This window comes from Accipiter gentilis, chromosome 9, assembly GCF_929443795.1.
Source record: "Accipiter gentilis chromosome 9, bAccGen1.1, whole genome shotgun sequence".
Lineage (NCBI taxonomy): Eukaryota > Metazoa > Chordata > Aves > Accipitriformes > Accipitridae > Astur > Astur gentilis.
Window position 1 is genome coordinate 24,604,394 of NC_064888.1, and position 23,993 is coordinate 24,628,386.

The following is a 23,993-nucleotide window of genomic DNA, read 5'->3' on the forward strand; positions in this document are numbered from 1 at the left end:
GCGGCCGCCCGGCTGACGGGGCGAGGACGCGGGCGGCCGCCGCCCTCTCAGCGGGCCGGGGGCGTTGTCCGGCCCCGAGCGGCTGAACGACCGCGGCCGGCCCCGCCGCGGGGCGCTGCCGGGCTGCGCGCCCGGGTGCGTGCCGCGCCCCTTCGCGCTTCCCCCTCCGGGTGACCGCGGCCCGGCGGAGCCACCACCGGGCGGCGGGGCGGGGCGGCCCGCCCTCCGCGGAGACCGACCGGCGCGGATGAGCGGAGCGGAGCGGAGCGCGGCGGGAGGAGGGCGCTAGGCCGGCGGCGCGGCGCGGCGCGGCTCAGGCCATGCGGCGCGGCCTATCGGCGGCGGCGGCGGGGGCCGCCCGGCCCGCCCCACCCCACTCCGCCGGGCCGGGCCGGGCCGGGCCGGGCCGGGAGCCCGCGGGCCGGGGGTGCGCGGCCTTGGGCTGCCTGAGCCGGCGTGATTCAGCGTTTCTCAAGTAATACCTGGGTAGATTCCCCACCACCACCCACCGCCCGTCCCGGGCTCCATTTTCAGAAATCTTTCAGCCCCTAGAACGGCGCCCACGATTTTTGCTCCCCAGCCCTCCTCGTCTGCCGCATCTGCTCCTCGTCGGAAGTCTCCAGAGTCCCGACGGTGCCGCCCGCCCTGCGAGGGGGGTGTTTTATTTTCTGCCCGGATCCCGCAGCAGTCTCCGGGGAGAAGGCGGCAGCAGCAGCAGCAGCAGCAGCACGGAGGGGCTGAGGCCTGGCCTCTCCCCGTCGCGGAGCGTCCCCGCAGGATGCCTCCCCGGCGTGCTGAACGCTGCCCCTCGGGAAGGGCCGGTCCTGTGGAGGGGCTGCAAGGCGCTGTCAGCAGCCGCTCTTCTTCTTACACGTAGAGGTCATCTGCCCGTCATCTTTGAGCACAGCCTAAACGTACCAGATCTAATACAAGAGGGCTTGAGTTACATGCAGGCACACGGTTCCAGCGGGGCTACCTACCATCACAGCTTCGTGCAAACCTGCTCTGTCCTCATGCTCTGAGGCAACTAATTGGCACTGCGTTGCACATCTGTGATTTCCCAGCAAAGCCGTCAGGGGACGTGTGACCGGGCTTGCAAAAACTGGGACCAAATTCAGTACTGTAAGTAAGTATTCATGTTACTAGGTCCAGGGCCATAGTAATGTCCTCAGAATAATAGAGAAACCTGATATAAAATGCACAGCCGTAGAGCAGGCAGAGCAGGAGTGCGTCGAGAGCAGAGATGTTTCTGTTTATTTAGAAAGCATCAAGATTTTAATTGAAAAATCATTGATGTTTTCATAGCGTCCCCTTGTTTTGGTACATGGATACATCACTCAGTGCAAGTGACGCTATGCCACCCTTTGCATTCCTGGATGCCATTTCTTAGGGTTGCCTGGTTTTAAAGAACTTGGGTAACAAAAATATCGCTCAGTGTTTCACTTGGGTTTTCAGTCAAATTAATTACACGGTACTCTTCCCCCCCTAGGGCAAAACCCAAGTTATAAAATGCCACAACTGCTGCTGTCAAACAGTAATTATATGCTAAGCTAGGCTAAATTTTAACCAGCATAAAATAGGATACTTAAAGTGATCCTGTCATTTACATTATTTTAATAATGAAAACTGCATTTCAGGCAATTGTTTGGCTGAGCTAATGGTACCAGGGGAGAATTCTTTGTCAGCAGGTATCCATTTCAGCTCCAAGGAAATTTACAGATAGGAGTTTTCTCCTCAAAAAGCGTAGATATTTTTTAAGCCACTCCTTATTCTTGTATATGTACAGAACACTCAAACAAAGCCTTTGTGTTAAATATGAATGCGGTTGTTGTTTCCAGCCCATTTCTGGACAAGTGTTTTCCAAGAAGCCCTTGCAGTGCTGCTATGCGACGCAGCTCTCCCTGATACCAATCAGCCCAGCTGCAGCTTTCCCCAAAGTGAAAGCAGCAGGGCTGTAGAAGTGTTTCTGAATTTTCCTGTGCCGTGCCAAGCAAGTTACAAAGATGGCTGCAGAAAGGCATTGCATAACTATTCTCTTACTTTCACTTACTCTATTTCAAGCACTTTGTGCACTTATTCTATTCAATAGGCATTTGTGTCAAACCAAAGCATATAGATGCAAATTAATTTGTAAAAATATGGATATTATGGCAAATTTTTGCATTCCAGAAGGAAAATTCCTGCATTTTCCCATATGTACCAAGCGATGTACCAGAGAAAACAGGCACCTGGGACAGAAGCAGAGACAAGAAACCCATAGATACTTAGTAGCATAGTTAGTAAATCATTAGCGTCCACATTTGATTTTGGCCTTGCAGAAACCTAACTTTATTTTCCATAAAATACATGAATCAGTGTAGGTACCCTAATACTTTTTCCTTCCCAATTTACTGCTTCTTTTTACCGCTTATCAAATACCTGATTGCTAGAACGTTGCATGCCACTCAGAGTAGTAGCTGTACTAATCTTTATCTTGAGCTCTGAAACATCAGCTCCAAAAAAAAACCCCAACCCCCCCCACACCCCCCTAAAAAAAATCACTTTAATGAGACACAAGACATGGGTGTGTTACTAAGGCTCTCCAGCTTCTAGTAAAAACCAGACTTTCTCATATGTAAGACTGTTTGTTTTGTTTTTAAAAGAAGGGGAAAGAGAAAGAGAAGGGAAAGGACAGCCTTGTCCTGAATACTCCCTGCCTCCCGGGAATTCGCTCCATACAGGCTGAAGCTCCCCACACCTCCGAGAGCGCTTCCCCAGCTTCCTCCTGGACAGCCTGAGGGTCGCTGGAGCCAGCCAGCCAGACCCACCACCCGGCCAAACCTGGAGGATGAGTGCAGCTTGCCACCAGATCCAGAGATGTACTCCGCCCTATGTAGATGCTTCCTACACACTTGTGAGGGTGGGAATACAGACTGTTCTTACTGCAGAAGATAAACTTTTATAAGCCAGAACCTAAAATTCTTGCAAATGTACAAACTGGCATCAGAGGTTATATTCATTTATAAATAAAAACATGGAATACTTTTAATTCTTGTGTGTAATTGCAGAGATTGAACATGATGGCAGCAGCAGCAGTTCTGAGGTTATAATGAGGTTTGATATAAATGACTTTCTGGCTTGTTAGGGCAGAGGGAGAACCTCGTGCATCATCCACTAAAAACCTCACAAAACGAGGGGAGCTGACACTGTCATATACCAGGAACAATGAGAAGCCTTGTGAGGCACCCTTAGATGCATTTTTATTTGCTTATTCCTACAAAATGGGGGGGGGGGGGGGCTCAAATTCTACAGATAATAATTATGAAAGGACATTAGACAGTGTCTAATTAAACATATTTCTCAACAAGAAGTTCTCACATTTTAAAATGGAATGGATTCTTGTTTATGGGTAAAGAGAAATCAAATGTTATATACATAGGTAAAGACAAGAATTGTTTTGTTAGTATAATGAAAATCTTAGTCTAATGCAAGAATTATCATTAGTCTAGATCTAATTATTACAAAAAGAGAAAGAATCATAATGCAGTTAAAGTACTTTTTTTTTACAGAAAAATTCACAATAATAGTAATATTGCGGTTAAAATTGTTACACACACATGCATGTGCATGGACACTTCTTAGTTTCTATTTCTTCCCTTAGAAATTGCTCCTCTGGGCATTCAGATTAGTAGCTTCAGGCTGCTGGAGGGAATAACACCCACCAACAGTCATCAGCCACTGGCGTCCTTCCATGGGAGAAACATGATGCTAATGGTGGTGGTTTCTTCTTCCTGTCCCCAGGATCCACTTTGGGTCATTTTTATGTCTGCTAACATGCTTTTACACCTTTCTTTTTCTTCACTGGTCTGTAACTTCAGGTTACATCCAAATTTACCATCTATAATGCCATTTACTTATGTAAGATACTATTTCTTTGATCTCTTTGTTACCCCTAAAATCATAAAATTTTATCAAGCCAGGTCTGCATTTATTTTTTTTTTAAACTAAGCATCAGTGAGCTGTTTATATCCATAGGTGCTCCAGTACCCAACCTGTGCCCCATCTCTTTGTTAACGTGTAGCCCTGTAACACAGCGTTGCTGTTGCTAGCAACAGGCCATAAGATTTGCACTGAGTTTGCATGGCCTCGGGACCGAGGCTTGCCAGGCCCACTCTGTTTGAGCTTTTCCTGACCTGCCCGCAGCTTTGTTTTGCTTGGCACAGCTGTGGCAGCAATTCCTTGAATTTACTGTTTGTATCATCTAATTTGTTTTACTTTCGTTTCTCTGTGCACAGTACAACTGCAGTTGTATGTAGAGAGCAGCAACAAACAGTTGTTCTAGGTGGGATGAGGTATTTAGTACTCTTACAGAATGACATCATAGCGTGGAGAAATACAGGCCTGGTACAACAGCAGAGACCTTGCAATGTGGAGACACAAGGTGAAGGAGTGCCGGCAGGGGCAATAAGACATTGTGTGAGTGTTATGTGGATGACACAATACCGACAAAACAGGAGCCTAAAGCACGGTAAAAATTGTGCAAAGATGCATCAGCAGAGGCAGGAGGGGGAAATGACCCTTCCCTAGCCTATGTGTGATAACCAGGTCGGTCTATACTAGCCTGAAATATTCACCTTATCATAGATGCCTCTGGATTTGAACAAAGTAAACGCTGAGAGCTATTAGGAGCTGTTGCCACATTCTCCGCAGCACAATGTAATGCATGGCACGGAGCCAGGCTGAAAAAAGCAGCTTGGTGACTCCTAAGTTTCTATTTCCCTGTCGGCAGTTGTTTCAGCTTCTTTGGCAGATTCAGACATAAGCTGAAGTTTCACTTTCTGGTTCCCATTAAATTACTCACAGATCACATGAGGGCCAGAGCACATAAAAGGGAAGTTGTAACAACAGTGAGCAGCACTCCGTTGGCTTTGAAGCTACCTTAAGACAAGTGAGCAGAGAAGGAAAACCATGAGGTAAGTGAGCAAGGCAGTCTCTGAAAGATGCTTTTTTGCATCTTTTTTGCACGGGAAAATAATGCTTATTATTTACATAAATGTAAGCAGTGAGAAACTTTGGGGATCCAAACTGCAGAAAATATTTTACAGAATATTTACTGGAAGAATCAGAATAGAATAAGGATGCTGTTGAATATTGTAACATTATTGCTTCTCCAGCAAGGGCCAGTCTCTGTGAACAGAACTGACAGTCAGAAAAACTATGTGCATGCAGTTCAGGGATGAAATCCAGGCTGGAGCCATAGTTAGTGCCCAGCCAAATGGGTGACTGGTACTGATTCATTGAGAATTTACTTTCTGATCTCTACTACTGTGAGGACCAGCAAACAGGGCAGTGCAGGTTCTGGGCTGCAGCTTGGAGCGTAAAGGCGGGGTGTAACGTTTTCTAAAGACTGTCACGCATGCACAGAGGCACACATATTGAAACAAGGCAAAGCCAAGATGTTTATGATGACTTTGGAAATTGCATTTACCAGTTATATGTTGAACTGAGCTAAACTGTATTTAATCTGCATCAGAAACCTGGTTTTGTGACATTCTTAAATATTCATTTTCCACAAATGTCCTTTCATTAATTACTCTCCACTGCTGTTTTCAGCTATGAATTGCCATGGTTCTCAGCTGAGGCAGTAAAAAACAGCACACATTTCATTTTAAATGAAATGGGACTACTTAAGTGCTTCAAACTATTCCTGCTGATTTGAGGGCCACTATCTGTTCTGTAGTATTCACCTGTAGCCAAAGGTTTCTAACAAGATAGTGATAATAACAGGAACTTACTTGCACTTCCCTTTCATGTCAGAAGAACTGTAATTGCCTCACATACAGCTCTCTAATTAGGAACTGTTGTTAATACCAATCAAAAACATCAGTGAGGCAGGGTAGATATTATTTGAGAAAGGCAAAGTAGTCTGTAAGGCAACCTTATGCATTAACAGCATTTATAAATACCTTTTTTGTCTGACCTTCCTCCAGTACCTCTGTATCAGATGGTGCGGGTGGAAACATGTATTCAGTGTCACTTGCCCCAGTGTCCTTCCCACTGTCCCAGAACATGTAAGAATTGCTTCCCGATTCCTCCTTGATTTGCCTCCTCATAATTTTCCAGTTTTTCCACTCAGTCCTTTTTTTTTTTTTTTTTTAACCCCAAAGACATCTCCTCTTTTACATGATTGTGCAGTTGAGCGGCAGCACACATTGTACCACACAGGCTGTTAGACTCTCTAGGTTTTACAGGAGGGAGGGCAGAGAAGTCTTTCTAACAAAGAAGGATTTGACTGGGAAGCCTCAGTTATAAAATTGTGTATAATTCCTTCTTTAAGGGAGAGCGCAATATGGACTAAAGTGTCATCTCCTCTTCACTGTAAATATGTGTTCTTGATAGATTGTGTGATAAAAGCTGGCTTGCACACCCACACAGGGGCACAGGCAGGCAATGGCAGGAGGTGGAACCCAAATTACACCCTGCCCCGGTGTATTGGCTTTGCGAGGCAAGGTTTTGGTAGCGGGGGTGAGGTGGGTGGGGTGTTACAGGGGTGGCTTCTGTGAGAAGCTGCTGGAAGCTTCCCCTGTGCCCAACAAAGCCCATACCAGCCGGCTCTAAGACGGACCCACCGCCGGCCAAGGCCGAGCCCATCAGCAATAGTGGTAGCACCTCTGTGATAACATTTTTAAGAAGGAAAAAAGTTGCTGGGACAGACGGAAATGGCAGCTGGAGAGAGAGTGAGAACACCCAAGAGAAACAACCCTGCAGACACCAAGGTCAGTGCAGAAGGAAGGGGAGGAGATGCTCCAAGCGCCAGAGCAGCGATTCCCCAGCAGCCCGTGGTGAAGACCCTGGTGAGGCAGGCTGTCCCCCTGCAGCCCAGGGAGGTCCACAGTGGAGCAGATCTGCACCTGCAGCCCGGGAAGGACCCCATGCCAGAGCAGGTGGGTTCCCAAAGGAGGCTGTGACCCCGCGGGAACCCCGCGCTGGAGCAGGCTCCTGGCAGGACCTGCGGATCTGTGGAGAGGAGCCCACATTGGAGCAGGTTTTCTGGCAGGACTTGTGACCCCGTGGGAGACCCGCGCTGGAGCAGTGTGCTCCTGAAGGACTGCACCCTGTGGAAAGGACCCACACTGGAGCAGTTTGTGAAGAACTGCAGCCCGTGGGAAGGACCCACGTTGGAGAAGTTCATGAGGACTGTCTCCTGTGGGTGGGACCCCACGCTGGAGCAGGGAAGAGTGTGAGGAGTCCTGCCCCTGAGGAGGAGGAAGCAACAGAAATAATGTGTGATGAATTGACCATAAACCCCATTCCCCATCCCCCTGCGCCACTGGAGGGGGGTAGATAGAGAATCCAGGAGTGAAGTTGTACCAGGGAAGAAGGGAGGGGTGGACGGAAGGTGTTCTGAGATTTGGGTTTATTTCTTATTACCCTACTCTGGTTGATTGGTAATAAATTGAGTTAATTTTTCCCAAGCTGAGTCTGTTTTGCCCATGACGGTAATTGGTGAGTGATCTCTCCTGTCCTTATCTTGACCCACCAGGCCTTTGTTATATTATTTTCTCTTCCCTGTCCAGCTGAGGAGGGAAGTGATAGAACGGCTTTGGTAGGCACCTGGCATCCAGCCAGGGTCAACCCACCACACCCGGCTGCTCCCAGACCCATCCCAAGAGCCATCAGCCCATCCCCATGCACATGGAGGAGCACAGAGGCACGAGGACAGGTGGGGCCTCCCCAATGCCCCAGTCAGGGACACCAGCCCCCACCCGGCCCTCCCAGGGCCGCCCGAGGGACCCTCAGCCCCATGGGCCAGGGGAACACCCAGGGCCAGGGTCCACAGGAGAGCCTTACGGTCTGAACTGCCTAGGGATATGGGACACATCACGGGATGCAGGGAAAAGCATTTGGAAGTTGCATGAGACTTCTTATGGGATGTTTGGAGAGGGGACAAAAGGCAGGGAAACAAGGGATTCTGGGTGACTTGGGAAGCAACAAATGTTGAAAAATAGAGTGGGATAAAGGGGCATTAAGAACCAGTTGTATGTAAACAGGGTCTGGTCGGTATGCATGCGTGCGTGTCTAGGGGTGAGGCACCTGGATAGAGAGAGGATCCCTGACCAGCTACTGGATGTTCAAAGCCAGCTTCTGGGGGTCCGTGGGGTGAGTGAGTGAGTGGTCTGTACCAGAAGTGGAGTGGGGTTGCACCCTCGGGGGCCTGTGTATCCAAGTGTCAGCAACTGAGGAGACTAGTGGGATTTGGGAGCCAGCTACTGGATACATCAGTATAATCATACCATAAAAATAGTGCTATGATCTAACAAACAAGGATTTACAAATGCTGGAAATTAGAAGTGAAATTTATAATCCAAACCATAAAATATACAGAGACATAGGAAAGGCAATATATCACTTTCTCTATATTTTGGGGGAAGTTTTTTATTTTATTGCCTCTTTTGGGTAGGCTTCAGCAATTGTTCCCAGCATAGAAAATATGTTCCTGAGGCCCAGAGATGTGCCAGCTTTACCATAGAGCCTAGCCCTCCTCTTAGCAACAGAGCTGGTGGTCTGGATGTCAATGTAAGAGATGCCCTCATACACCAGCAAGGAGAATTGCCAAGATAACTATTGAAGCAATTTAGACCTATGGCTTCCCATAGCTTTGGCTTGTTTGAAGTATTGTTGACTAGTCACACCAGGTAAGGTATTGCTTTTTTTTGAAGTACATCATGCCTGGTTTAAAAACAAGAGTAGCAAAAAGTAAATGGAGTATAAGTAAGTTTTTCTTTGATTTCTTCTAGTACCATTTCCAAGAATTCCTTGAAGAGCTCCCTGCTGCAGCTAGAATGTCATTTTACATGGACTTTGCTGAAGCAGGATGTGGATCTTGATGACCTAGAGGAAACAATAGGCGATCAGATCGAGTTTTTCATAAAATCCAACATCACAAATTATAATCTCCTATCCTATGTATGCCACCTAAAGAATTCAAATGAGGAAGCCCTGAGAAATCTCCAAAAAGCTGAAGAAGAAATTAAAAAAAATCATTCAGATGAAATTGCCAGGAGAAGTCTTGTTACCTGGGGGAACTATGCCTGGATCTATTACCACATGGAGAGATACGAAGAAGCTCAAACTTATGTAAGCAAAGTGGAAAACAGCTGCAAAAAGCTTTCAAGTACTGTTCAACAGAAGATTCAGCTTCCAGAGATCTATGCTGAGCAAGGATGGGCATTATTAAAGTTTGGGGGAAAGTACTACAAGAGAGCAAAGAATTGCTTTGAAAATGCTCTGAAGAATGAACCCAATAACCCAGAATTTAATGCCGGCTATGCAATAGCAACGTATCGTTTGGAAGATTTTTGTTACAGACTATGCCAAGATTTAGGCCTGTCCCTCAAGGCCCTGGAGCGTGCAGTGGAACTGAATCCAAAGGATACTTTCATTATGGCATTACTTGCATTAAGACTTCAGGACTTAAACCGAGTTGATGAAGGGGAGAGGTACATTGAAGAAGCAATGCAGAAAACCCCCAATCTTCCTTATTTCCTGCGATACGCTGCTAAATTCTACAGAAGGAAAGGCGAAGTGGACAAGGCACTGAAGATTTTGAAAAAGGCCCTAGCAGTGACACCAAAATCCGCCTTTTTGCACCATCAGCTAGGTCTCTGCTACAGAGCAAAGCTGTTTCAACTGAAAAAGACTACAAGATATCCACCTCAAGAACAAGTGGAGGAACTCATCCGACTTTCCATTTTTCATTTTAAAACAGTGACTGGCCAAAAGACAAAATTTTATAGTGCCCATACCGACCTAGCAAACATGTACGCACAAGCAAAGAGGTATGAAGAAGCAGAAGAGACATTTCAGAAAGCATTTCAGATAAATATTCTAAGCTGTATCGATAAACAACACTTCTACTATAATTATGGCAATTTTCAGCGTTTTCATATGAAATCAGAATCTGATGCCATTAGGTATTACAGAGAAGGGCTGAAAATTGAAGAAGATTCTTATCCAAGAAAACAGTGCGGAAATGCTCTGAAGAAATTGTTGGAACAGAGAATTCAGGAAGGTTTAGGTGATGCAACAGATTTTGCTACACTTGGACAAGTTCACAGTCTAAATGGTGAGACACATGAAGCAATTGAGTGCTATGAGAAAGCCATTGCATTGTGTCCTGACAGTGAAGAATATCTGAGTGCATTATGTGAGCTACGACTTTCCATCTCAAGCTAAAGTTCCCCAAAATCCTTCACAGCAAAAAAATCCCCAAACTGAAGGACATTTCAAGAGACTCCCCAAACTTTTTTTTTTTTTTTTTATGGTTGAAGTTATAACCAGATGAAACATCTGGCAGCATCACTTCCTGGTGATAATGTAGAAACTGCAGATGATTGTTCATTTGTTTGTTCATCACCAACAGAGAGCATGCTTGCAAAGACTAAGTAATAGCTAAGCTAGCTTAGTTTTCAGTGCTAACGCTGGTAAAAAGGTTGTGTTTAAGTGATGATCTGTAGAACATAGAACTTCTAAGCTGGAAATCAGATCTGACCTTCTACTGGAAAAAAAGATAAGGGCATCATATTGTACTATTTCCTTTATCCACTTGAAAGGCATGCTTATACACAAATGGAAATTCTGATGCTCTTTCAAATATTTAAAAAATGTCATCTTTTAGTGTTATTTAGAAAGAACTTTTGTTGAAGCCTTGTTCAGTTTATCACCTTGTATGTTGTTTAACTATGAAAAATAACCACTGTTTGGCTAGTTCACTGGAACGCTTACAAAATGTGTGTTATTGTTGTGAACTACTAAAGAGCATTGTATCCACCAACTGTTGCTTCTGGTATCTCTCTGCTGACCAATCCTCATGTTAGTAGATGAGAGAAAGGGAAATGGCCATTCGAAAAAGTAACAGGGGTAAAGTTTTGGCAGGATATGAAAGGGTCAGGAGATAGCCCTATTTATTTTCCCAAACTCTCAGCAAAGCTGGCTTCAGAGGTGTCTCACCAAAGAATTAAATCATGCACAAAACAACATCTGCCTAGTTTACCCAAAACCACACGCTCAGGAACCACTACAGCAAACATCTGGAGAGGAAGGAAAGGCAGTCTTTGAGATGCCAAAGAGATGGCTATCTATGGCCATCCTTGTGAAAAAAGCCAGGGACAGAAAACACACACAAGAAATGTACTGAACTGGACATGGAAGGCAGAACGCAGCTACGGCAGAGTTGCATGAACACTGGAAAACAGGGCAGCAGAATGCAAGGGGCATGTGGGAAAAGGGGTGGGTGCCCACAGAGTCTATGTAAATGGAAGAAAGGGCTGAAAGGACAGAGAGAACAGGTGGAGGAGGTGATTGTCTTCAGATATCCAACTAAAAGTCAGTATTCTTTACAATAGGCCGGCCTAATTCCACGGTATTGTACCATGATATAATAGATGATGGTTCTCAGGGAAAAGTAATGCTGTACTTCCAAAACATTTCTGAGCTCTAGCCAATAGCATAGAATGAAGCAAACTGGTGACAGAGCCCAGCAGAAAGGATGGGCACTTTTGTTTCCAGCCATCCTGGAGCATTTCTGCCCCTGCAACAGCAGTTCCATGTACAGACAGGATGAGAGGCCTGAAGGAGAGTAAAATACAATGCCAGATCATGAAACATCAAGAAACTTCTCCCCTCTCAGCTCTCCCTCAAAGAACCTTTTATAATACAAGCAAAAGTGATCAGGAGCTTAACTGTACATAATAGAACTGCACCTGGGAGAGGGCTGGGGCAAAGTCCATCCTTGTTTTCCAGCCACCTGCCAGCCTCTCTCTTACAAACAAAGGTGGCCCTACCTAGGGAAAAGGCAGGGAGGGAGGACAGCTGGGAGGACTGGAAGCAGGACTGACACACCACTCCCGAAAGTGGTGTGTGCTAGGAACAACAGTAGGGCTGAAGTCGGGAACCGGTGACTACCTATGGTGGTGCGCTCAGCGATGTGGGCAAAAGGGTACATCAGGCAACCTCGCCGCGTTTCTCAATCTTGAGGCTTCTAACGTCAGCATCGTTGCCGTCCAGACCCTCCTGGGGGCACGGAGGGCAGCAGGGAAGAATTCGAGGAAGAGGTGGTGCAGGTTCCCAAAGCCGTGGTGGCACATCCATGCCCCCGCCCTGCCACCAGGCCCTCTCTTGCCTCTCTCCTGGAAAACAGACCTTGCAGAAATAAGGAGAAGCAATAAAGTACCTTGAGAAAAACGCGAGCCTGAATTTTTATGAAGAGTCAGAGCGGCTCAATCTTCTCCACGGAGGAGAAACCGACTGCGAGGCATAGCGATGCAGGGAATCTCTTTATTGTGCCTTACCCTCCGCAGGCTCTGGAGGGTTGCGCTGGACCGGCGCGCTGGACCGCCGCGCTCGCCGGGGATGCTATGTGCAAGCACGGCCTTCGAGCTCTTGCCTGGTGTCTTGCAAGCGAGGAGCGATGTTGTTTCCCACAGGGGGTGCTGCCGCTGCATTGCCTGCCGTGGCGGCGACACGGGGAAAGAAAGGGCTGCGCTTGAGCTTCGCCCAGTGGGCGAAACAAAACACGCATTTTGCAGCGTCCAAGTCCGGTGGGCAAAACCAGAAGCACACGGAAGCTGAACAGCTCTCAGTTCGCACCCGAGTACGAATCCATCACCGGAGCCTACGCGAGCAAGTGCGGGGGAAAAAGGAGTGAAGACAGCCCTTCAGGAAGCATACGTCCATGAATCAAAAGCACCTTCTAACTTATATAGAAAACTCTACTGGAACGCACCAGAAGAGACACTTAGAAGAAGGTATTATTTATTGAGGCAATCCTGACTAAGGACTTTGTTGTGCTGACCATCAAGTACCGTTACAATTTAACTTAAACAAGCTCTTCCTTCTCGGGTAAATTTGTAACACTTTAGAAAGCAAACAAGGAATTGCTGCGGCAATATAAAATATATTCACCATATAGTAACACAGCCAACCTTTGTTTTTCTGGAGATAAATCATCATCCAAACTGGCAGAAATGTTTCAGGCTCAAAGTTTTATCTTTTTTTTTTTCTGAAAACAGGGTTGTTTTTCAACAGAAGGTACTTCACTTTTCCAATGGTGTTTTCGCACAATTTCTCAAGGTACAATTTATTAAATGTTCCAAAGCCGATCTGATAAAAATTATCACTAGAACGTAAGCAATTTCAACAGAATGATGATTTCCCCATTTCAAACCTCATGGAATAGAAACAGATGGGATAACTTCAGCGGTTGTAAGCAGTTTCACTTACACTGTATTCCTGTTCACTGCACAGAATAGAGTATTATCCCTGACAGGATTCATCTGAGGTAGGACCCGTCTGTTTCTCAGACAGATGTTACCCCAGCCAAGTCAGACCACGCTGTCCCAGGAAGCCAGACAGGCTCAGTGGTGCCGCGCTCCATCCAAGCTCGTATCCATCAGTGCTCAACAGGGCTGTTGGAAATATGCAGTGTTAGCTGGTGAAATTGTTCACAGCTGGCCCAGGTATCTGCCTACTGCTGCACCGTGCCAGGTCAGGAAACATCCTCTGTGGAGAACAGCCTGGATATTATAATATCTGAAAAAAAAGCCATTGCAGATACCATAAATCATTTTTTTAAAATGCTATAATCCAGAGGCTTCCATAATGCAGTGCCTGAAACATTTCACAAGGCAGGATGAAGATGAACTGTTCAGTTTGGGTTGTGTGGACTAGGGAGTAGAAGTTTGGCACTAGTCTTTGCAAACCTGGGTTGTATTCCCATTTCTCCCACTTGCAGGTCATTTCTTGTTATGCTTCCTTCCTTCTGTTTCTGAGCTGGGGAGATTCATGACAGAGCTGATATTTCACAGTGTGTTTTATGCACAGAAAGCATTATTCTTGTATATAAGATTTTGTCCATTGGCTTAATTCAGAGCAGAAACAGTGTTAGAAAACCCTGAAATAATTATATCATTTTCTACAAAAGGTCTGTGTATAAACCCAGTTGAATGTTTCTGCTGAAATAGATATTTAAAAGAAGAAATACTGCCTCAATTATAAGTTAAAAACAAAACAGAAAAGCCTATGAAAAAATATCTTGAAATAAAAAAAAAAAAAAAAAAAAAGCTAATAATGTAATTACACAGTATTGTTTACTAGGATAAAAATGTATATAGTATTAAGCCAACAGATTTTTATAATATGCAGTTCTGGCACAAACAACTGCTGACATGTCATGATGTGGTAAAAAAAAGTAATTAAATTTTTCTAAAGTAAATGTCAGCAGTCACTTATCACTTGTTGAAATAGCTTATCTTCTTTGTAGACCACACATTCCCTACTTTTTGATATAAACTTTTGCATTAAGATCTAAAACAATATCTTCATCACTACTAATTAATAAAGCCACCTTTTTTTTTTCCTCCCAAATGTGCATATTTTTCCTAACTCATTAAGAAATACTCATGGATAATTTTTGTCTTTTTTTATGAAAGTATGTTAAAATCAGAATTAGGGCCCAGGGCTCAATTGCCACGCAGAGGTGAAAAAAAGGTTATGTCATTAGTTTTAAGCAGTTTTTGCACTCCCATCTCTTAATCTGTGGTCTGTGCTCATAAATCATGCTACTGGCTCTGACCAGTACTGAAGCAGTACAGCATGAAATGCTTTGTTTGAGCACAGACAACGGAACTAAAACAATTTTAATGTTATATTTGAAATATGCATGAATAACAGAACTATGTGATACACATACTATTCATCTATATATATAAAATACATTATACCACTCTGGCTGTTCTCTTGATCTAAATCAAATTTGTGAACATCAGTCTATTTTGCTTTCCCTTCTGAGGCACAGACTGGAACAGGACACCATAAGCAACCACTGAAAACACCGCGGGTGATTAACAAAACTACTAGTTCAGCATTGGTAAAAATTATTTGGACTCTGATCAATTTGCTAACGAACAGAATGCAGCTCTATGCAGCATCAAAACACAGAAGTGATTTGCATTGCAGAATGTGAAGTTCCTCCACTGCTGACAACAGTTTCAGTCTGGGAATGTAGAAACATCCCATTATGTATTAAATCATCACATCAGTAATTTACCCCACAAACTACATCGAGTCTATAGCTTCCACGAAGCAGCCAGCTGTAGTATATTCCTCACACAAGTAACAGGAAACCATCAGCAAATTCCAGATGTTGTGTTCCGGCCATCCAGGATAAGTGACCTGATCAGACCTTCAGTTTGCACAAATGAGTAATTTGCACCGCCTGAAGATACAGCTCCTGGGTCCAAGAAGAGACAGACTTGCCACTGGAAAACGCAGAAACAACTTTGTCTTTACTAATAGCCTGTGGAGAGGCCAGTCTGTCAGTCATCTGCTTGCATGGACTCTAAATTTCTTCAACAGCTGCTGATTTTACAGGAGGGAGAGGCTTTGTGTTTGAAAAAACACAAGCCTCTCCTCTGGTCTCCTGCACTGCCTTTAGGCTTCTTCCAACTAATGCAGCTAAAGCAGGTTTGTCTATCAGCATGCCTAGTTCCCCAGCACAAATTTACTCCTCTTCAGATAGTAGAGCAGACACAGCACCTCTTCTACCCTCCCAACAAGGATCGGCTGGAGGATCATGTCTGGAATGTTAATGTTTAGAAATTCAAGCTTTAAAGATATCCAGGGAAAAAAACAGCAACCACCTCAAAATTTTGCTGCGGAGAGCTTGGCAAAGTAGGTCTAAAACCATATTTGAAGTTAAATTGCAACCTATGTACAAAATTCAGGCACACTGTAAAAATTAAAGCTGCTTCAGAGATACTTTCATCATAAATCAGAGTTTCAAGCCAGATTTTCTAAAGAAATGGCTTTGGCATTTGAAACAGTTATTTGCAGAGTTTAATGCAGATTGATAAACGTGGAGGTTTTATGGTGGTGTGTGTGACTAGTCCATTGAAACATAATAGACCAGAACACCGAAAAGCTTATTTCAAGAATACTATTTTTTAAATACTTTAAAATTTATTGTTCACAGTTTTGGTGTCTGATTACTTTATAGATTTCTTTTATTATAGCCAATTATAATCTTTGAGATTACCTGTAGAGTCAACATATTGCATTTCAAATAAATTTGTGAACATTTGTCTCTATGAACTTTATTTTCAGTCTAGCTTTCTTCTATTACTGCATTAACTTGGTATTACTGTTGTGGTCTGTAGATTTTAGCCATCTAAAACATGACAGAAAAATCTAAGTGAGAGATGCCTTGTTTCACAGGAGTAGTATCTTCAATAGCATTAGCACTTCAGAGCCACCTCCGCCTCAGTCATAGCTGTGCAGTGCTGATCCTGACGGCGCTTGTCATCTGTTGCTGTAGCTGTTTGTATCTGCAGCCAAAATTTCAAAATTCTTTTGGTCTAATTCTGCTGTGACAGAATAAGCTATTGCTCCATTTGTCCAGATGTGCTGTTTGGTGCCAGTATCACTGGTGAGTGACTGCAAATGTGCTCTTTTGATTTTCTTTGCTAGTCTTGCAAAGCACAATAACATTGAACTAAATATCATAGAAAATCCACACAGGAGGAATGATGCAGTATAGCTGCCAGTTGTGTCCACAAGCCAACCTGTAGGAAAACAAATCATGGGCTTTTAAAGGCTCACCAAAATTCTGATAATTTACAAATTTACAAAGAATTTGCAAAGATTTTTATGGGCTTTTGTTTAGAGATCAAACCCATGAGCAAAGGCACAGCAGTCATCACCACAATACTAAATAAATATCTTTCAACTGCATGGAATTAGACATGTTTTAGAGAGCCCTGGAATTAAATACTGTGTGCAGGAGATCCTCACACAGAAACATCTAGTGAGCTACATCCTAGGCTCATGCATCATTTAAAATAATTCCATTTTGCAATACTTTTTGCTATGGAAAACTAAATTAAAAGCTTCAGAAGCAGAGATTAATTGGTAATTAATGTCAACAGCAGATGAAATATGCAAGACATATCTATACACGGCTGTTTGAAAAAAGATCTCTGTCCTTCCACAATATTCATAACTGTGTCAAGTTCTTTCTAAAGAATAATAGGGGCACAGCTTTCATCCTTACTTCGCTGTAATGGAACCAATGGGGAAAATGATGGTTCGATATCACAGTGAAAAGCCTGTGACCAAACAGTAGTAAAGTTGACTCACCCACCTGTTCAAAGCAGTCTGGAGATGAAAAGATCAAGTCTGTTCAAAGCAGTCTGGAGATGAAAAGATCAAGTCCTCCACACACAAAAAAAACCAACCCCACAACCTTGGAATGAGATCCCCTTTAGGTTACATTTTCAAAATTGTGTAATTTCACAGCGAAATCTTTTGTTCCTTCTACTTGCACAATTTCTGAACTACGCAAAGTGGTGATGTAACAGCTCTTAGAAGCCCCATTCCATACTGTTTTGCTTTTTAAAATTTCAACTCACTCTTTATGTAGAAATCATCCCATCAAGACAGGGCTTAAGTGGGATCTAAAGTCTTATGAAGGTCTAGGTGTGTTATTTCTCTGCTCAGGGGCTACCTCCACATTTAGTGTGCATTTGCTGTTCTTCCTCTCCTTTTACATCACACCAACAGGTAAATATAAAGTAATGATAAGATTATAGTAAAGTCATTTGTGAACTGACCTGCAACAGGCGGGCTCACTAGATAAGGTATGGCATGCAGAAAATACACGACACCCAGTGCAGATGATAAGGAAGAAGTTCCCACTACATCTGCTGTCACAACAGGGATCAGCGTTACATAGGCTCCATCGAAGTAGCCAAAGGTAAATGAGAAAGGCACAAGCAAGGGGAAGTTTTGGAGAACTGGCAGGAAAAGACAACAGAGGCCATCCATTCCCACAGCAAAGAGGTAGCAAAAGTGCCGATGTTTCTTCAGACACCTGCAAATTTCAAAACAGAAAAGAAAAAGATTATGACTGGACACAGCATCTCAGTTTCTACACTCTGGCATGCAGCACTTCAGTCTCTCTTTCATATAGCTCAGATTTGAGTCCATTTTCTTACACAGTCTTCAAGATGAGAAGCTCAACACTGACAAGCCCAGGTAGAGAAAGCTGTCCACCTACAGCTGCAGAAACATCTGGTAAGCAGCAGCCTATGCTGCCTGCTGTGTTCTTCAGGCTGCCCCTAGTGAGGGGAGCTGCTCCGCTGCCAGGATTTTGCAGCCTTTTGAGGTTTCAATGTTCGAAGCAGTATTCCATCAGGCTTTACCTCCCAGCTCAGTAAAGTGCTCCCAATAGTATGCAAAAAATATCACAGTATACCTCTTTTAGCTGTCATCCTTCTCATCAGCACATAAACACTGGAGTTAGCATGAGCTAAGTGAGATGGCAATTCCCTTTCTCCCTGCCCCACAAAACCAATGATTGATTTTTCCCACAGATGCAATACACACAAAGAATGTGTCCTCTAGAATCAAAATCCGCCTTAATTTAGCCAGTCTCTACTGATGTTACAGATGCTGCATACAGATGTTTGGAGTGAGCCAAGTTAGCAAAGCATGGTGAGTTCTTATATACTGGATAATATATAAGAAATATAGGTCAGTTCTTCTGAGTATATGCCTGACAGTGTTGGGCCAGACCCTTGACACTTTTCCATTACTTCTGTGTCTCCCCAGCAGCACAAAAGAGATGGAAACGTGGAGGAAGCGAAGTGAGATCCTCTAGGAAATAGGTACAGAGGATCATGCTCAACATATCATTACATTTCCACTGTCAAATGCAAGAGCTTTGCACAAACGCATCATTTCTTCAGGGAAAAAAGAAGTTAAACCAGCAGAACTGAACAAACTCAGAAGAGACAAAAACATTAAATAGTAAGCATTTCTGAAAGTTAGAATGTGTCTTGGGTTTTTTGAAAAGTTACACATCCTACAGAAAAAGTCCATAATGTTGACTTCTATATGTGTTACACCTCACTTGCATCCAGCCTCCCACCAACTAAAGCTTATACTTGCTTAGCCAAAAGTCATTACCTTCTGTCTGTTAGCCATCCAAAGGTGATATTACCGATGATGTCTATGACACCAAGTATGGACATGAGGAAGGCGGCCTGGTGATGACTCACTCCAACGCTCAAAGCATAAGGCACTAGGTAGACAAAAAGAGGGCTACAGCCATATGCCATAAATAAAATCGACACTGCCAGCACCATGAAGTCTGGCATCAGTAAAAAGTCATATTCCTTCCATGAACAGTAGCATAAACATTCATGAGACCACACTTTGATTAAAGGTGAACAGATGGACATTCGCTTTAAGTCTCGTTTCTGTGCTTTGAGGGCATAATCTTGTTCAAGATACTCAGGAGCAGTTTTATGGTCCTCCTTAAGAGCAATAGGCCGCATCAAGGCACCACAGACACAGAGGTTTAAAACAAAACCTCCCAGGATGAGTAAAGCTCCACGCCAGGAAAACTGCTCGATTAAGAGCTGGACCACAGGGGCCAGGATGAAGGTACCGATTCCACTTCCTGACATGGCTATTCCATATGCCAACGCTTTTCTTTTGTTGAAATATTTGCCCACCATCGCGATGGCTGGAGAGTAACAGAGTGCAAACCCAAGTCCTAGAAGAGAAAGCACAGTGCAGATGGCTTAATACTAAGCACAACATATGGAACACATTAAACCACATAACCTGCTTTCATTGACACAAATGAACAGGAAGCTTCTTCTGATTCTGTATCACACAGCCCAGTCACAGTGTGAAGAGAAACCAGGATGACTCCTTTCTTCCACTGTCAGGGTCACTGACTTGACAAACCTAACGGATCATCATTATTCCACCATAACAAGGCTCAGGGAGAAGTAATGGGGTTCACTTAAGAACAAGGACGATCAATAAACACCAGAGAAATTGTGTGTCAGCCTCTCCTGGATGCAAGATGAGGTCTTGCCCCAGCGTTTGCACAGATGCTGGCACTGGGCACACTGTCCTGATGAGGCACCGCTTTGTGTTCCAGTCTGTTGCAAACCTGAACATTAAATTTCAGGCCTCTGAAACACAGTACAAAGAGTCTGTCTCTGTTATTAATATTCTACAATAAACCTTTTTTAGTCAGCTAAACAAACTCCATGCAGCAGCTGCTTGGAATCCTGACCATTTTAAATCCCTGCCTACAAGTAAAGAGGGGGAAAAAGCCTCAGAAAACAAAGCCATGTCCAATTTAGTAAACAAATAAGATCCATCTCTTGGACTTGGAAAAAGACTGTGGTCTCTGCTGCAGAACCAGAAAGCAGATTTTAATCATCAAATGCTTGCCTTAACACTAAAACATGTATTTCTGTATCAGCTGCAGAAATGAGTTCCTGACTAGGGTTTTGGAGCAGGTCCTACACTGAGGGTAAAATGGTCCCCACTGCCTTTGACACAACTTGCCAAAAGAGGAGATAATCACCCGGCGCGTAACCAGCTTGCCACCTCCTCCTGAAAGGCCGCACTGTGTGGGGCGGGCACTAAGCCTGCCAGGAGGGGATAAGTGGATTAGAGGGACTCCGGGTGGTGGGTGCCCACTCTGGCACCCCTCAGTAGGCGAGGGGAGGAGCAGGGCAGAGAGCTGGGGTTGGACCTGTGTGGGCAGCAGGGCCAGAGGATCACCCCTGAGCTAGACATCATCACTTGAGAGCTGTGAAAATCATACTCTCTTTGGTGTACACACCATTTTTTTTTTTGGTGAGTTGGCAGGTTGTAAATAGGTCCCAAAAAAGACAATACTTACCCTGTGAAAAGTGGAAATGCAAAGTTTGGGACTGAAAACATTTTCATTCCTCTTAGAAGGAACTCTGCTGCTTATTGCCACTCCCCCATCTCACCTCTGCTTCACTCTTCAGGGTTTCAAGTCCTGCAGCTTTTATCGATTCAGGCATTCACCAGCTATGGTGCCACCTCCTCCCTGGGTTGGGGCACCACCTCTGCCCTTTACCAACAGTTCACCTCTCCATCAATCAGTCCCCACAGACTAGAAATCTACTGCTTGTAGAATTGGCTCTTTACAAGTCCATGTACAAGGTGCAACTGCTTTTCCGCCTCAGTATTCACAGCAGTTCTCACTAAGGAAGCCTCAGTGGCATTAGCATGGTATGTGGGACAATCCCTCGAGTTACAAGGAGGCTTTTTATTTGTTATGAACACACTTGTCAAAGATTAACATCGTAATACAGGAATGACATGCACTACAGTAAGTATTTTCTTTTTCTTTTTAACAAACAAGCTGTTGGCAGCATGTGAACTGCAGTAATTCCACCAACTTGTTACTAAACAGCAGGGGACCAAGTACAAGGGCTTATATCGCCTTGGCTACCACGTCAGTATTAATGAGGAAGGAATGTCAGTGTGACCATGGGCACCTCTTGAGTTCCTCTGTGCACAGCAAACACTGGGAGATAGGACAGAGCAAATATTATTTTTTACCACCATACCTGAACACAAATGGAGGAGCTGCTACACCAACACTACCAACCAGCAATTTGTTTGCTTTTCAAATGGAATGTAATGCAGACAAAAATGAGCTGCACAGCTGAGGTACCAGGTATTCACCCAGTGCTCCTCTGCCACTTACTCTTTTGTTTTGATTTAAACTTTTTTTTTAATATGCAAATACTTTGGTGCAGTCTAGAACTCCTACCATAACAAACTCCTCCCAAATCACAGGCAAAAAAGGAAACATTTTTGTGTACCACCTGCAATAGCAGTCCTTCCTGACCTCCCATAATTTCAGAACTTTATCCATAGTCCTCTCTGCAACAGCAGTTAGAGAGTTGATTTTCCAGCATGCTGCATTTGGGCCGCATGAGACTCACTGAGTTCTGCAGCCCTCACAGGGGCAGCCAAAGCCTCTCTTTTACAGTGAACAGAACAGGTCTACGCATCTCTATTCATCAGTGCGATGACAATATGACATGGAGAAAAGATCATCCCTCTCAAAAGGGAGGACTGTCATTTTTGACATTCCCGTGTTGTTTTCCTGGCAGGAACAAAGGGGCTGAATGCCTCCTACCTGTAAGGACTCCTAATGATAAGTAGAGATGTTCCAGGCTGGTGGCGAATGAACTCAAAATTAGTCCAGTAGATGCAAGCAGCCCTCCTAGAATGATACCAACTTGGCAGGATACATGATTACTGATTAAACTCCCAAGCGGGGCTTCAAGGAAACAAATAAAGCTGGTAGTTAATGGCAGGTACTCACACACAGTTCATTGCAATGGTCATCAAGGAAAAGGAAGCAGTAGGCAAGCAGGAGAAAACGGTGATCACAGATACACAGAGTCGTCTTCCAAGATCTCCCCATCACAATGGTGCGAGCACCAAAAACTTCTAAAACTCATTTTCCTGAAAGTCAGGATAAAACTGAAATTTACAGTAGCTTTCTCAGCAGCCATTTTAGTAGATCAAAGTCATTACGGGACACAGCTACTCTGCAGTTTTGAGGGTCAAGAGAGGCCACAGTGACAGCCCACACTGTTCATTACTTCATGCTTAGAACACTGAGACCTTCCCCCACCTGGAATTTGCACTTCACCCCTCAGTAACTTCAGTCATCCTTCCTCGCTCCTCCCTGGCCTTGTGGGTTCTGCGTCAGACCTAAACAGGAGAAGTCTCATCTTTTGGACCATCTCCAGGGCTGCTACCCCTCTCCTGCACTTCTCCAATGTTGATGGCTCCTGGATCACTCAGCCTATACCATGGGGTCTCATCACCAGCCCTCTCCCTCTCCGCTACCTGCAATGCCAGGGCAAGGTTATCCTTATTTCTCTTTTTTCCCAGGACATAACCTGGCTGACACAGGAGAGTCTCATTCCAGCTGTGTCCCTGTGCCTTCATAGCAATGCTCACAGATTAACCCTCTTCCACAGGATTAGGGCATGAATTTTCACGTAGCTGTACAGTTTTAAAGTAAACCTGTGAGAAATTCGGTACAACTGCTGCATCGATGCATGACAGTTTTAGTAACACTGAATTTTCTTTTAAGAGAAAATACTATTTGTAAACATACAAGTTTGCTGAAAGGAGGATAACTGTGACTTGATCTGAAGGCAAGATGTACATACTGTGCTAAATCTCAAATATTATTCCAATCAAAAGGCAAAAGAAATAAGTGCTCAGTTAGTAGCTCTCAAACATGACTTGTCCCACTAGACCTCAACAAAAGTACATTTCTGAAAACTTAGATCATTTGACAAAACAAAGTTTTGCTTCTTTTCTGTAGTCTGAAGACACTCCCTTCCTGCACAACTATGCTGGGAGAAGCAGCTTGGATATACCATACCCCAGAGAGCCCACAATATCTAGCTTTCCCAGCTGACTCCACCAACTTGTGAACACGCTAAAACCAGATGGAGCTGAAGGAAAAGCAGCCACATTAGTCTTAAAAGGGCAATACACACCACAGAGCATCGTAGCACAGTCGACGATGGAGTGGATCCAAGCCGTTCTGGCATAATCCTGCCCAAAGTATGCCTGGAACTCCACAAAAAAAATGGAGATGCACCTAGGAAAGAAAACATGAGCAACAATCTATCGAACATGGGATATGTGCCTCACAGGAAACACCAGTCTCGCTCTTCAGGTATAAAGACTACCCACTTGAAAGTCCTCTCCAGCTCCCAGGAAAATCAAATCTGTGGTTTGCTTAAATCCCAATGAGATGGAGAAATTTTTAAACAGTTTCTAACGGATATTGGAAATGGAAGGCTACCTTAATACATGAGGGACAAGACATAAAATAATGCGTGCAAGTTGAATAATTCCAACAGTACTCTGTGTAAGGCACCTAGGCTAGGGTGATTCAACCAGAGAAGAGTTGCTTTGCACTGGCAACAACTGTACCACAAATTGGTGTCCAACTATTATCCCACTAGTGGTATTAGGCAATTAGGCTGATGTAGAACCTAATTCAGACAGATAACTACTTCAGAGAGATTATGAAGATTATTATACCACATGTTTCTCACTGTGGTATCTGCTGC

General features: G+C 44.2%; 2 protein-coding genes and 1 long non-coding RNA gene across 6 annotated transcripts in view; 2 read left to right on the forward strand and 1 right to left on the reverse strand.

Annotated features, from left to right (window-relative positions):
• The first annotated feature begins 374 nt into the window (after nt 1–374).
• Nucleotides 375–12,268, forward strand: LOC126042994 (interferon-induced protein with tetratricopeptide repeats 5-like). Of its 2 annotated transcripts, none has more exons than XM_049810826.1 (3): nt 375–1,122; nt 4,843–8,675; nt 8,778–12,268. In XM_049810826.1, exons 2-3 carry the CDS (start codon nt 8,623–8,625, stop codon nt 10,213–10,215), a joined length of 1,491 nt encoding a protein of 496 aa, XP_049666783.1. In that variant the 5' UTR covers nt 375–1,122; nt 4,843–8,622; the 3' UTR covers nt 10,216–12,268. The 2 variants fall into 2 exon arrangements, with proteins under 2 accessions (XP_049666783.1, XP_049666784.1); XM_049810827.1 differs by having other exon boundaries at nt 376–1,122; nt 4,843–4,952.
• Nucleotides 12,269–12,453: 185 nt separating this feature from the next.
• On the forward strand, nt 12,454–16,124 carry LOC126043007 (uncharacterized). Its single transcript, XR_007507322.1, has 2 exons — nt 12,454–12,785; nt 14,828–16,124. It is a non-coding gene; the product is annotated as an uncharacterized LOC126043007 (long non-coding RNA).
• A 108-nt stretch (nt 16,125–16,232) lies between these two features.
• Nucleotides 16,233–23,993, reverse strand: part of SLC16A12 (solute carrier family 16 member 12) — a 31,553-nt gene continuing 23,792 nt past the window's right edge. For all 3 annotated transcript variants that reach the window (XM_049810828.1, XM_049810829.1, XM_049810830.1), the window contains exons 3-7: nt 23,412–23,515; nt 22,025–22,168; nt 19,003–19,594; nt 17,646–17,905; nt 16,233–16,598 (exon numbers count right to left, since the gene is read on the reverse strand). In XM_049810828.1, the coding sequence (XP_049666785.1) occupies nt 16,336–16,598; nt 17,646–17,905; nt 19,003–19,594; nt 22,025–22,168; nt 23,412–23,515 (1,363 nt within the window). In that variant the 3' untranslated portion in view covers nt 16,233–16,335. The remainder of the gene's footprint in view (nt 16,599–17,645; nt 17,906–19,002; nt 19,595–22,024; nt 22,169–23,411; nt 23,516–23,993) is intronic.